Here is a 16162-nt window from a genome sequence, read left to right on the forward strand (position 1 = left end):
GATGGAATTCTACTCTTTTTACCATCCTTTAAACCCCAAACAATGTACATAGTAGTAACACCCAATGTGCTAACAAGCACAATATTCAGAGGTGTATGATGAAAAAATATGGAGATTGTACAGTCATGTCTCTCCAAAATAAAATTCACATTTCATTATGTTTGGGCAATTAGACACACATTGCATTTTTTTTTAAATGCAATTTGTGCAAAGAGGTAGCCATTATCATCGGAGTGAGATTCAAAGGGAAATAACATGTCATAGTATTATTAATTGGTCTTTTCCCCCTCAAACTGCTAAATTCAAGAAGCAAATGGACTCCCCGACCCCATTGTTCATATGCCTCAATCTCCAATAAATTACCTAAACAAATCTCAAAAACAATTCTGAGTAGAATAGCGTGTTGTGGTACATAAATAAGGAATAGATTAACATCAAATCTACACTGTTGCTAAATCGGCGTCACCGATATTATTTCCACAAGCCACAAGAAAGGATTGGGAAAAGTAAATGGTATGCTATGAATGAACCGGAATAATTATATTTCATTCAGAAGAACACCAAACCGGTTTACTTGACTTAACAAAACACATACGGAGAAAACCTGAGCACCAAATGTTAACTTTCCATCATCGGTTTTCTATTAAAATATTTCACATTCAACTTTCCTCGCGGAAAACATATTCGTTTTAAAGTCACATCTTTTCTATCAAACTAATCCACACCACCGCTCCAAAACAAGTGTCCACATGCAGTGCCTTACGTTGCCGCTGTTTATTCTGTCATAGGTACTGGCAGAAATGCCAAAAACCTTGTAGGCCTGCGTAAGCCTGCCGAAGGTAGTATGAAGGAAATGTAGTCTTTCAGAGACATATGGGTTATTTCCTTCAGCGAACCCGATTTTTGAAAACACAATCAGCGGTAATGCCATGGTCAGTTACATCGTCATTGGATTGAATATTTGTAACCGACCGTTGGCTGCATGTAAACTGCTACCACCGCTACAACTAGGCTACTAATCAAATAAAGGTAGTTTAAACTCGTCACGTCAAAACAGGATGAGAATGGTAGAACTGATTATAATGTGGAAGTCTGATAAATCGTATTTTAAGACTGTGCAACATGTTTTAATTTGTGTTCTGATTAAAACAAATCCAGACATTAATACAGTTTCAACCATAACCATAACCACAGTTTCATATTCAGGCACCAGTGATATCACACTAATTAGGCTACATAGTCTATGTCTACTTAAAGGTATTGCTATTGTCATAGACAACGCAGTTGTAAGAGAAACCGATCATTGCCTCAGATATTTATTTAACTGTTATAGTGTACAATGATAACTGCTGATGTCTACTTTACGAATTTACAGAAATGTAGCCCAACAAAAATTAACATGAAATGTTCAATTGAAAACGTCGGTGTCACGGAGGAGTAACTAATGCTGTACTGCAAACAGCGTCATAAATCCATCATTTAGACAACCACACCTCAAGTTAGTGTTGAAATAATCACAAAACTCACAAAGTTCAGCGGAAACAACTCAGAACGTATGATAAGGCAATACAATGCACTGTTAAAACGGTTTTATAAGTGAACTCAGTTCACTGCTCTATATTTGTACGATATGATCACTGATGTTTTCGAACTCTATACGCTATACGCCTTCGCGAGCTGAGTGCTCCAATCTATTTGTATAATAATAAAAAAGAAAATTGTATTTCTATTGAGTCACGTTTTTAACGTCGTATGTCTAAGCAAAACCACAGATTATAAAACTTCACAGCGCTCATGTTTTAGTATTCCGGTCCATTCGGCAAAATAAACCAACTGATCACAGCACAGATGAAAAGTGATCAATTATGCACATTTGATGTGTCGTTGCTCTGAAAACACTGAGATTTGTGTTGTTCACAATAACATAAAATGTCCAGTTCTTACATGCTTTATACTTCGTTACGCCCAAAACCAGCAGAAAAGCACATACCAGAGACAGCACATGGCTACATACCTTCATTGCCGCATATAGGCCTACAGAAGATATCCTGTTGTCCAGAAAAGATGCCATTTGTTGGGCCCTGCATTTGATTTCGTGCGAAAATTAAACTGTAGGCTTTAAAAGCGCGTACATTTTGTGCTGATGAGAGGACGAATTACAAAATAGAGACAGAGAGGAAAGGGGTTGAGCTATTTATTTCGCTCTTTTGTTGTGTTTCATCTAGAAACACATGTACAAAACGCATTTCATGAATCACGGGTATTTCGCACAACATGTGGGTGTATAAACGCCCAGTAATGACAATACAGGACATATTCTAGAAATGTGGCTCTGATATCTGTAGTGTTGTCAGAATATGATTCACAATTGTAACTGCAATAAAGAAATGGTAATTTTGTCAGGCACTGCAGAGAACCAAACCCTGTAATGACATGAAAAGGTTAATTATCCATTTAACCTCCTCGTTCCCTCTGCATAAACGCGGGCATATGGTCTGCAACTGCTGTTACTGATTGGCAACCTATTTATTTTTCCACCGATTTAATTAGTATTTTTAAAGCAGCGAGTGGTTGATTAATATATTTTAACTTTAAATAGTGCTGTTGTGTCCTCGTTATTCCTTGTTTTTTGGGATCCTTTAGGTGTTATACTAGGCTTCAATAACAATTTGGCTACATCTAGCCTACAAATTCCCTCTTTAACTACGCATGTCTTCGCTGTGTTTTTCAAAACTGATAAACGAACGGAGTGGGATTAAACATTACATGCAGTCCTAATTTGATATACAGTCATGTAGAGCATAAAACAATAATAATTAGGTTATGCAGATGTAGCTGGTATGTTAACAAGGGCGCAAATGAATTTGTTCAGATGGAATTTGTGCTCAACTGATGTGCTGATATTCGCATTTGATATTATTATTATTATTATTATTATTATTATTATTATTATTATTATTATTATTATCGTTGTTGTTGCGTGCGTAATAGTACGAGCAGTACTTCAGCAAGGACCAGTAGTAGTGGTAGTAATAGTTGCAGCAGGAGTAGTACCGTAGCGACTGTGATTGAGATGAATTGTAAAAAAGTATCACTTTGTCTGTACTCTGTCTCAAAGACAGATGTGTTCCTAGAACACGGTGATAAGGTTGGTTAATAAGAAAGGTTAATACTTTCACTCTTATAGTGTTTTGCTAACATCTAGCATCGCTGCATCTACTCTGTTACTTAAACAACCACAGAAGCGTCGATTTCTTTGATAAGTGTGGGATGATTATCATTTTCTCGCATAAATGACTACTTGCAGTTCTGCCCCTACAGTATCTGAGTGACGTTTAGGGATATTACCAAAACACAAGTTGTGGAATTGTTGGAAAAAATTACATTGTTTTGGTGACCCCGGGATTTCTCTGCTTTAGCGTTATTCCTTATGTTGCCGAATTACAGGTAGGAGATTTAACATGGAGCCTTACGTCTCAAGAGAATGCTGACATTTCTGACATTCACCTCATGCAATCATTTATGAAACCAGGATAGGTGTACATTATATCGGGTTAACACTGATTTTGGATCATGTGTGTCCACTGCACTATTCACATACATTTCAACACTATGAGGGGTAATTAAGTTCTTCCGCTTTGCGGGTTCTGCATGACTATGACCAGCGAATTTGAACAAGGGTCACTTTGGCAACTATACTTAGGCAATATTATGAATCCGACGTTCGTCAAAACTGGCGAAAATGTTGAATTGAGGCTAAAATGTAAAACTTGAGTATTAAGTCTATATGCTTGTATGGTCTGTATTTATGTAGGCCTATTTATTTATTTTAGAAAAGGTGTGGATTTTCACTTCAGGGTGTTGTAACGAGATAGCACTGCGTGCACGTGCCATGTCACATTGGCCTCGCTGTCTGGTTGGCAATTGAATGGGTCACTCTGTTTATCACAATATCACGTCATCTCCATATGACCGAAATATCGAGGACAGCATTTTCTCAAGAAACGAACGGAGTAAAAAACAAGTTTCTATTGACAGTTGTAGCCTTTGACGTCATTAGGTTTAATGTGTGGCACAGCACTAGTGCTTGAAGCCCACATGTGTTTAAGTTTGTTGTGATAGGCCTAACTTAATAAGAAGAGGTTAGAAATATACAAATAAGAATGCCATTGAGTGAAACCTACCTAAAATTTAATGTTAACGGCTTTACTGACTTTGTGATTTATGACAACTTGGCTAAAACTGACCCCAGCTGCGAATGATTCTGTCTACGTTGGGTATATTTGGTCAAATTATAATTACGGGACCTGCATTCGGCGCCCATTCCCTGCACACACTAACAATAAGGAAATATTGTTTTATTGTGTCTAAGTCAAACAAAAATTTTCCGTCTTGGAACCCCATCTAGCATTTCCGATATAAACATATAAGTGTTTATCATTACATGTCTATATATATAGTATATATTTAAACAGTACTAATCAATAAATTAGATTTTACTAACTTCAAATTCACCTTTCAAAATTTAATAAAAAGTACGAAGACGCTTCTTAAAATTGCATAACAGCGCACACCTTGCATATCGAAGTGTCAGCTAAGAAATATACATTTTTTACGTTGCTCGTGTAACCAATGTGGAAAGTAGGGGTGTGTTATAAATAAGATATGACTCAGCATCTTAATTAATTTACTTAGTTATTTTTACTTACTTACTAATTAACTTAGTTTTTAACTTAATTAGCGGGCTTTAATACCCGTTGGTAGCATGTGATGTACGCCTTCAACTGAGGTGCTTCTCAATACATCAGAAAAACCGTCATGTAGGCTGGACCCACAACCCCTGCACCTGATGAGTGACTGAGGTGCAGAACTCTACACACTTTCAAAGTACAAACCATGTCATGAAATTAGTCAATTTGATAATTCACGTTTATGAAATAGTTGAAATTATGAAATGGAATTAATAGTATTCATGCAATTTAAAAGCTGTCGCACATGGGAGAATTGCTCTTGTAGTTTTACAGACTAATTTTACCCCATTGGAAACAATGTGCATCTGTGCACTGGGTGTCAAAGATGCTTACAGTAACGGAATGGTCATATTAGTATGGTCACATTTTGAAAAGACAACTGTAACGTATACAAAGGAAGGGAAAGTAATCCAACCGTTATGCCTCTTGAAGGAACGCGAGCACGTGATGCATACTCTGCCTTTCTCCCCTCTTCTTTAATGTTTAAAAACACATATCACTGTGCAATGTCTCTTTCTACACCAATGAGATGTGGTGTTTAACACGTTCATCATTCAGGGAAGTGTTGTTAGGGAGACAGTTCCACCAGCAAGTATTTTGTAATTTCATGCATTGCCCTGGAATCTTTCATTTATGCAAATACTTAACAGGCATGCCGTTGAGGCCAATTTCTGTGATTAAAAAGATTTCTGTAAATATTTCTGCTAGAATAAATAACTTGGTTCAAAGTTCTGAAAATATTGTGTTATCCCATGGCACATACCACATATTTACACTACAGAGTAAACATGTTCTCCCTGAATTCAAGATTTAATGAAAATTGGCATACTTGCAGGATCTCCCACTGCCAAGTAGTTAACTCTAATTCTAAACACTTCTGCCCGAAATTAAAGATCTTAGAAGTAATTTCAACTGATGTGGCTCAAGATTATATAGTCTATAAGATGTGTATTTTTAGAATAGCAACACAAAACCTGATTGAGTTCTTGTTTGCTTTCTGATGTGTGTATTCAAATCGATGAAGATTTAGATCTTGAGTAGACAACTAATGCGTAAAAACAGTCTTTGCATACGCTTTGTACTGGATCAATCGAGAGATAAGACGATTTGACACATATTGCCGCCTTAACCTGAACAAAATTGCTTGTAGGAGTTGAAATGAATGCTATGTTACGGATAGGTTGGGGACGCGAGCAAGGCAATCGCACAATTAAATGCAAGACTATTTTTTAAGAGAAAATTGAACTTTTCTGGAAGCCACCTTTACAAAATCAAGATCCTAAATCTTTATGCGTTGCGGTTTGTCTTTCACTTTCAATAACAAAGTTCAGTATTACGCTTTTCTTTACTTAGGCCTACATGACATTGACTTCGGTGGTCGAGAAAATGTTAACTTAATGAAAAAATACTTGCTCAAGGCCGTTATTCTAAGTAAAGGACGAACCGCAAAGCGGGCGGTTTGAATCACCGACCAAAAGTGTTTAAATTGGCGCTGGATGTTCATCCTGTGACACGCAGTTACTGTACAAGCCGTTACTGATGCGGCAGCTCCACTGAAGGCGCTCATCATGAACAAAATCGACAGAGATGCAATTGCAGCCATTTGCTTTCTAGATGGCAGTCGTGAAATCACAATACAAATGCCCTAAGTAACAGTAATATCAAACCATGTTTATAAACACGAATGTTGAAAAGTTACTATTTACATTCATTTAAGAAACTTTAATTTCACTCCAAAGTTTTCGGCCCAGGCCGTAGGACGAAAAGGGGGAAAATATTAAGGGAAATTATATCTCAGTCAACACAGGAAACTTGATATCGTTTTAATTCCCATAAATTATTGAAAATTTCATGTAGTTGTGGGCTCTTTTACTTTAATGCGGTGAATGCACGGGTTAAACATATAAAGCACAGTTCAACAAGTACCTTTCTTTTCCAATCATGTAATCTTCAAAATGATATTGCATGGAAAAATAATATTGCTATTCTCTGGATGTAACCATCTTTTAATCTCACTCACTTTCTACATAAAACCAGGCGGACGAGTATGAGTCAGATATTAAAACCTTTACCGCCTTTCGTTCCCCATTGCTCCTAAATGGCATTTTCTACTGCCTCCCTACGTAAATTAATACAGTTATCCGTGCAAGAAAAAATGACAATCTGCCCAATGATAACTTAACCTTACAATCTTACAATTTTTGATCAGAGAAGCGAAATGTTTCTACAGGCACGTCCCAAGTGTAGTGAAACAGTTGCCTTGATAATATACTTTAATTCTCGATCAAGAAATTTTCTCAACGACGTCGTCTGAATCAATCAACTTCCGTGTTTGTACTGAGCAATTATTGTTGTCATTATAATTTCGATAACATTTTACAGTTCGGCGTGCAAAATATAACTCAATTTTAAAATACGTTTTACATTACATTATACATTATTTCTATACACATCACTTACGACATAGACTGCATTAATTAGCACTTATATTTTGATCTGTTCAAAGTTACTGGATTCTCATGGCCCTGATTACATAATTATTCCAGTGGAATATATCTAATGAGGCTGACCTCCTATGCTGCTTCTATGTAGTTCTTCTGACAAATGTTCAGAATATGGTTTACAGATTCATGGAAATAGTCTTTAATGTTTAACTCGTATCGCAAATACAGCATGCTGACATTTTATGTAACCAAGCTGAGAAAAATACATCGGTCCTAAAGGAAATATGTCATTTGACATTCGATTCAACAGCCTACACATGGATACCCTCAGCATGTATTAAACTACACTGAAATTTGTTGAATTCAAATTACATTCAGACAACATCAACATGTACTTGTTTTTCTACTGTGTGAGACGAATTGTGTTGCTTCTTTGCATTTCCTGGGAATGTAAATACGACAGGAATGGCAAGAATAGGGTCATGTTTTGAACTGAATGTGATTACCAGGTCTGTGACTGTTATGAGCCTGTGATAATACAGTAAACTATGAGTTAAACAGGTTTGAGAGCTCATTATAAATGCTATATGTTGTAAATTTGCAAGAATGATCCAATAATATGTTTCTGGTGGTATGAGAACGTATAGGAATAAATGGCAAATCATAACCATATCCGTTATGACCAAGTAATTAAAGCAGGATGTCTAATTACTTCAAAACAGTCATCCATGGAAACGCTAATTTTTCAGGAAATAAAATATACTATAGTTCGCTTCTCGGCATCTCCATTGTTTTTGCTGTTTTATACGAAACTGATAATGAAAAATAAAAGAACAAATAACTGTTAAAGAAAACCCATTTAATAATATTCAATCATTTCCTCAAAAAGACAGAGAAAAAACGCAGAACAGCGTGTGTTTAAGTGGGAGTCGATAGCATCCTTGAATGGAAAGAAAGAGTTGACCTACTGACCAGTGTTTCTCTCCCCTCCTTTCAAAATGACTGGGGGCATACAAGTTCATCGCGCCAAGTTGTAGAAACCCTTGGTTGTTGGAATTTGACTTGGAAGGAAAAAAAGTGATATAACGTGTGAAACATTCTACCACATATGGTAGGGTCTACATTTAGTCTTTAGTGCCAAACTGTCGACTTTCAGGGATGTACCCTCCAAAAATCTTGGGTAGTTCGCATTGGCACAACGGATGTGCTCTAAATCTATTCCTCTTGATTGATGTCAGAATGCGACGAGGAGGAGCCATCGGACTGGCGGTCCGCGTCTCGCGACCTCTCCTGCTCTGACAGCTGCTCGCTTGTGGGGATTGAATTTTTCTTTGGTCGGCCTTTGGGTTTAGTGGGTGACTCCAGTCCGCCACCTTGTAAGACCTGTAAATTGAGAACGATATACAGTTATAGTATTAAAAGCACACTATTGTATGAAAAAAATTCCACTAACAATAGTAGCATTAAATACCCGATAGTATAACGCTAGGCCGGAATGATAATCAGTGGCTACAAGTTTAAACATCGTCCCTATCACCACTTCAATCATTGCTAATTGTATATGATTTACATGCGGTTTTTGTATTATTGTTAATTTTACGTTGCGTATTCTATACACGTGCAGAATAATAACACTTACGATTTTTTTCCACTTCATTCTTCTGTTCTGATACCATGTTTTTACTTGCAGTTGACTAAGGCCCAGTGACTCCGCAAGGTCTATTCTGTGGGTTGAAGAAAAACACGATTTTGTGTCTGCTGCGGACTGTAATAATAGTTATAATAATTTAATGCGAATATTCCCATAAGTAATTAGAACAGAGGTAATTTAATTGAATTAAAACTACCGTATTCAGTTTGCTCAGTTTGTATTTCTTAAAATGTGCCGGGCATGTGAGAAATATTGCCCGCATACCTGTCTGGCGTTGACAGATACTTTTGTTTCTCAAATCTTTTCTCCAGGCCCATGAGCTGAAGTTCGGTAAAGACAGTTCGACTCCTCCTGCCTTTTTTTGACTTATTTCCTCCGTCTCCTCCGGGGTCCAGTTTACTGCGAAGGTGGAGGTCCAGCGGCAGGTGATGAGACGCCGAGCCGACCTGCAGACCCGAAGCCCCAGATAGGAGCGCCGATCCCAAAGGCGCGCCGAGCGAACATGACAGTGGTGACATTGGAAACTTAAGGATACTGGTCTGGTCTGCCTTCAGAACTGCAGAAAAACGATTATATAGAATTAGTTTTTAAATAATCACCATATACTTGCATATGTCTTATTTTATTACTGTTTTCCTTTCATTCAACACTTCGCTTATACTGGCAGTTCATCAGAACGAAAGCAAGTCCATAGTCCGTTGGAAATCGTCCTAATGACTTTGCTCACAATAAATAAATAAATGCATAAAAATTCAACAAGACTGCGGTGAGATGTTTTTTCACCTTCTCTTACCAAGACATTTCATAATTTCACCGGAAACAGCGCTAACTGTGCGATCAATACGGATGAATTGCAATTTATGTTCAACAGGAATATAATTGTGGCCTTGCAGTGAAGTAATAGAGGATTGGCCTCAATTAAACTATTTATTCTATTCCTACCGAGAACATCTATGTACAAAGTTCTTCTTATGCCTTAAACTTTTTTCCTACGGAAACACTAAATTATCTGCCAGACCACAGCTTTCATTAATGTGTTTTTATTAATATATAATTAATTGAGTGCTAATATTTATGGAGCAGATTACTCTAAGCACATTACCTGAAAGCTGTAGGGCAGCCAGCGTCCCAGTACAAATGACACATTTAAAGTGGGGTACATCCACGAGACCTTTCTATTAATTCTTCAAATGGAAGAATTAAAATGCCCGTTCATTTTTTTTCTGTCACAGTAGTTGCCATTTAAATATAGGCCCAGAGCTTCTAATAATTGTAAGAATCGGAAGACGACATTACCTTTTTATTAACTTTGAAAGTATTGTCAAAATAGCCTTAATTAACAATGTATAGGGTATTTTTGCGAATTGACTTGTGATTCATTTTACAATTTAAATTTATCAAAGAAAGATTTAAAGCCTCATATTAATCTCTCTTTCTTTGTAGGCTATTTTATATTTAACTTATAAACACGCACCAATATGGTATGCTTCTATGTAATACTACCAAAATTGCAACATTGGTACTTTTGTTTACTTTCAATAAACACGTTAGCTATTGGTTGCGTAGAAAAGTACAGTTATAAAGAGAAAAACATTTTCCATGTTAACGACATAACAGTCGTGCTATTCATTCACGCGGTGATTGGGTAATTGGCCTTAGCGAATGCAGGATTACAAATACTAAGTACAAATAAATACTGCTTCATGCACTACTTTGAGATTAAGCGATGTGCCATTGTGGTAAAATTAAGTTATATTTAATATAATCCATCAACGGGCTGATTCAGTGAAGCACGATGTAAACTAGTGCAAGAGTGTAACACGTCAGTGGGTCCTGTGGAAATGCGATAAGGAAAAAAAAAAACAAAAGATGTTTGATGCCACTGGTGCTAAATATGCGCTTAAATACGATATTGATCGCGACTGACTTTGCCTCCACACATCGAGTTCATCTAATGCAACACGTGTACGAACGACGTGTCCTGAAACTTCAGTCGGGAGTGCATTATTCCGTATGTGTTTACTTAAGTTGCAAATAAATTCGGTTCAACTTACCTAGGTGATTGTGGTACGGCCGTGCCGACAAAAGAGCCTGTACTCCGAACTTGAGCAGCTCCCCTGCCGGGGCAGACACCTTGTGGTCTGGGTGGTCCGTTAGAATCTCCTCGATCATGAAACTCCGGTATCGGTGCGACCTGTGGTCAGGGTGCACTTCTGGCGGATAGTAATGAGCGCCCATCTCCAATGGATGCTGCATTGTTTTATCAATGTGAACAATTGAATCCCAGTAAGCAAGGTACCGAACTCTTAGTTCTTGAGGATAATCTGCATGTGGGAGAAATTCGACTTAAAGAAGACGCATTGTGCCAATTACAGTTTTCAAAGCTTGCATGTCATTCTTCTTTGACGGCTGAAGAAAAACATCCTCAAAGAGACTAAGAAAATAAGGGGTAAAAATAACTCCAATCCTTGGGGTTTGTATCCGATCACGCGGTCTCTTCTCATCTGTTTTCAGCTTTACTGTAGATGTGTAAAGTGTGCGCTTTCTGAAGTGGGACGTAGAAATATACAACTCCGTCCAAATGACTCGATGAGAAAGTTTTATCTCCGCCCAGTTTAGAGTAAAACAGCCTATTACTGTTCTAAACGGATATACCCTTACCTATGAGTTCAGAATGAAAGTCTGAGGCTCGGGGCTTATACGGGGCCTCGTGCTCGATGCCCCTCCTACCATAGGCACAGGCAATTCGCATCGGCCATTGATAATAACGCATACCAAAACAAATATGAGTATCTCTCCTAACAAATTCAGCAAGAACTCAAACGGTATCTGAGAAGATGCCATTCAACGACGTGTAAAAAGTAGTAGTAGGCTAGCATACATAAAGTAGTAGTAGCATACATAAGGACACCTACTCCGTCCGTGGGATTGCTCTACTTCAAGATAAAATTTACAAAGTAGTTAGCGTGCGCATGAATCAGTAACCTTACTGTGGGCTACTTGAGGGCTTGATGAGTTTAGATAATGCCATATATTTGGATACGCCGTACTTCAGTCTAATTGCACATGAATTCTCAGAACAACTGTGGAGGAATACCCGCCGAATATAAACATGATGCAAAGTGCAAGGCGATTTCCCACAGGATTTCGTAGAATTTACAAATAGCACATAGGCCTATGAACATAAGAAATCGGTATACTTTCATTATAAGCGGCAAAAGCAGAGGCACATTACTTACCTCTAAGATTAGTATTACATGAGTAAATATGATAGTGATTATATGACCATTATATACGTCTGCTAAATGTAATGTAATATGAGTAAAATGTGGGAATAATTACCCAGATTATGTAATTCATCTTTCTTACAACGAGGTTTCATTGTAACTATATGTATACTATATATATACAACGTAGACGAGCGGATTGTACATACAGTGTCTATACTGTTTATCTGTAGAAGTCTATAGCGACAGTATAGGCCTATCCATTCCTTCCGCTATCATTTGTTAATGGGCTACCCCAGTTAAGATATTCTCGATTTTTTTCCCCAAAGCGTAATTCATAAACGCACAATAATACTGTAACAATCTAGGCGTCTTCACGATTATAACGGGAATAAAGCGTTTTGATACTACGTTTCCACATGAAAATTCCCGGGCCACTGAAATTGGTAATATGCTATACTGGATTCAATTTACATTTTCCTCATCTTTGCTCTTTGCTCTTTTTTCAACACAAATACGTTTTTCATTGACCACATGGAGTCGTTAGGCTGTGACTGATGAAAAAGTAACACTTGCATTTCACTAAGTCAATGTTAAGCAGAAATAAATATTGGTTGAAACCAAGGATTAGTGACCCATTACAATTATTATTTTCGTTTTGTTTGCGTAGAAAGTGGGTAGAAAACGTTGTTGTTGAAGCGTACTGTACATTAAAATGTTTGAGGCGTGGGGCTTCAAACAGCTATTCCTACTTAGAATAGTCTCGCCAAAAGACTCGTGCTGCTTTGTGTGGCTAATAGACTACTGGGTTGCGTGAAAAGGGAAGTTGTTATCGGTTGGTTTTGATGTAACCACTAGGAGGCTCTCTTTCCTCTGAATAAAGCACACATAAACGTCAATGTGCAGGACAGGGGTTTGTGACTGTTCAGGGTCCTCAGATCCCAGTTTACCAGCCGTTCGTTTGGATATCAGCGCTATAGAAGGCAGCAATGCTGACCAAGGCTTCTGCACAAGACAGGACTTGTGGACTAACAAACAATGCAGAACATGATTAGCTATTTCTAACATAATGTTGTGAACAAAATTTTGCATCACTCACCCTGATGAATGAAGTGCGAAGAGGACACCCACGTAAGTGACAATTGGATTAATGTTAAATCTAGCCCAACAACATATGTGGACCACATGGCTGTATAACCCATGTATTCTGTTGCTATTGCAAAAATGTCTGCTTGGTGGAGATCAGTTTACATCTGATCTATCTTACAAAATTTTATTTGTCATTTACACAGATTTAGTGAATTATTAGTAAATTATAAATAATATAAATAAGAACAGCAAGAAAATATTTTTAAAATAGCAAAGTATTAACATTATGTACATTACAAAAATGATGAGTGTAACCATTACACTTAAAAGTATACCTGACAACACCTTACATCTATGTAGTACCCTTTGGTATATGTAGGCAGCCATCTAAAATTCACACTGACTGCTTTCCCATGAGGTAAATTCATTATTTTGGTGAATTTTTTTTTTGACCACGGTGCTTTTTTCCTCCCTGAATGTTTCTGCAAATGTTTTTTGTTTTTGTTGCTCACATAACATTGGGAGTTTGATAGTCTCTGAAATCAACAATAGGTTGTTTTTTTGTCAGGAACATAGTGCAACACCTGTTATTACTCAGTTAAGGAAAATGTGCTTTGCTGCTTGATGAAATCTGGGTCTTGGTTAGAACATTGCCCATTAGGCATGTTATGCTCTGTAGTTATTATTGTATTAGTAAGGGATACACATACACTGCCATTCAAATTGCTGTTGTCAAAATGTTCCACTGTGATATTCTTCTGTATGTATTTATTTCAGTTCATTGGTTTACTTTAAGGCTGACTCAAGACAAAATTATAGTGCTGATATTCTTTTCGAGAATGACATCCAGCATAGCTTTCCAACTGTAAGTATATAATTTGCATGCAAATCTGTGTTTCACCGGGTATAGTTGAACACAAAAACTACCAGAGAACCAACACGAGGCCCATTTATCTGGCCCATGATTACATGTGGCAACATGCTATTATCTATTTTATAACTATCCAAGATGTGCTTAGTTGCTAAGTCAGATTCCAATATGATCAGGAAATTAGACCCTCATTATTACATGCAATGTAATAAATGTTTCCATGTCTCATTGAGTGTGTGTGCAGAATTCTGTCAAATGCTGTTAAGCTGGAGCCTAATGGGGTACACATGCAAGCAAAAATAGAAACCTCCCATCACTTTTGGCACAGTTACAGCTAGTATGACTGTTAGAGCTCTCAAACGCAGCATTGTACAGGTATGTGGGTGGCAAACAAAACCCTTTTGCGCTGTTCTCAATGCAGGCTGCATATGGTTGTAATTGGTGTGGACCCAGTTGCCACTCAAGGAAACACCAAGTCCTTAAGGGCATTTGAACAAGGAAATCTTGAACTGTAACCTCTAATTTACTCTCCAATGGTATTTGATATTCAGGAAACGCAGGCAGCACTGTAATTTTTAAGGAAATGGTGACATCACACATTAAAAAAGCTTTTAAGCATGGCTGTCGCATGTATTGAAGACAGTTATTCCATTACAGAAGATAACTGCATATTCATGCCTTTGAGGTCTTTAAGTGATATTGGAAGGGAGGTAAATTAGTTAAGTGTAGGTAGGATTAGGAATGTGGGAAATTGCACCAAGTCTGGAGCATGCATTGCACAAGTGTTGTTTCTCTCCCCTTGTGTATGGCAAGGTGACTGTACAGCAAACCTGATGTCCAACAAAGAGATGTGTGCACCCGCAAAGTGACAAACTGGACGGACAAGCAGATATGTCGGTTTTGTGCCACCCTGGGGAAGATTTGACTGCCCACATCAGGTCATGCAATTCCTTCCTATTCTTTCCCTTCCATTCTGATAAAAAGTGAAGAGTCCAGAGACAATGCTTGCTTGAGCAAGTGGTGCCATAACACTGAAGTCAGTTACGTTTGTGCACAGTGCTTCAGCCGGTGTTCCATCCCATCCTACAAAGGAAAGGCTGTGGTGGGGAGGGTCGATGCCAGACCTGAAAAGCTTCCACTGCCTGGGGGAGAATAATCCCTCACGGCTCCTGTTTCTGATGCAATGTGGAGTCATAGCGCACCAGGCTGGCAAGTACTAGCTGTGTGCCACCTGCTGTGCCTCTACGGGCTTTCATGCTCGCACCAAGATTACAGTTTTCAGTGAAATAAATTGTGAGTAGTGGTCTTCTTATATGTCCTAGGCTTGTTTTAGGGATTGACCTCATAAAGTGTGCCTAAAAGCATGTTGTAATGTACAGACAGACTGGTGCCACCTGTAATCTTGCAGTGGTGTACTATTCCAATCATCAGCCTGCAAAGAGAGAGGGAAAAGTGGTTGTTTAGAGGGTGGACAGCAAATAACTCAACACAGAGGTTCCTTTGAGAATTGTGGTGCTGTATGTAACCTATTTAAACATTACATTGTAAAGATTGAAAAATTGTGTTCAATACGTGTGTCCTGAGTATTGTGTGATATGTTCCAGCGATTTCACTGCGTGCAAGAAAAAAACTCAGATGGTTGCTAAAAGTGTTTGTACTCACTGGGCGTAGAGACAACTAAAACTAGATCATCATAGGAGGAAAAGGTTTATGAGAAAGCCAGCCTGCAGTTCCATTGGCAAGATTCTGTCTATGCATTCTGTCTATGCTTAATACAATGATTCTGTCTTGAATGGAACCTTTGGCACCTTTGACTCTGACAATGAGCCCTGAATATTTTAGAACATTTAAAGACGTCTGCATGGACTTTCAATAATAAATCTCTTAAAATCTGCAAATTGGATCAAACATGAACTGATGTGATGCGGTTTATTGCAAGTTCTTTTTCATTCCTTCTGTTGCTGTTGAAGAAAGAGGAGTACTTGCACTAAGCCTTCTTTTATTGCTATGTAGAATATTTGCTGCTGTTTCAGTTGACATCATTGGAATTCAGTGCACAGAATATTATTCCAGCAGACTGTGGAGACTGAATGCTTGAAAATAAAATTAGAGAGATCAAAATATTCAGA

The 16162-nt window shown here is 37.8% G+C and overlaps 1 protein-coding gene across 1 annotated transcript; it reads right to left on the bottom strand.

The window, feature by feature from the left end:
• Window positions 1-8410: 8410 nt before the first annotated feature.
• Window positions 8411-11157, bottom strand: barx1 (BARX homeobox 1). The gene is made up of 4 exons (XM_036530217.1): window positions 10901-11157; window positions 9111-9402; window positions 8835-8919; window positions 8411-8578 (listed from the first exon to the last, which is right to left on the bottom strand). Exons 1-4 carry the CDS (start codon window positions 11100-11102, stop codon window positions 8411-8413), a joined length of 747 nt encoding a protein of 248 aa, XP_036386110.1. The 5' UTR covers window positions 11103-11157.
• Window positions 11158-16162: the final 5005 nt, after the last annotated feature.

This window comes from Megalops cyprinoides, chromosome 6, assembly GCF_013368585.1.
Source record: "Megalops cyprinoides isolate fMegCyp1 chromosome 6, fMegCyp1.pri, whole genome shotgun sequence".
Taxonomy (NCBI): domain Eukaryota; kingdom Metazoa; phylum Chordata; class Actinopteri; order Elopiformes; family Megalopidae; genus Megalops; species Megalops cyprinoides.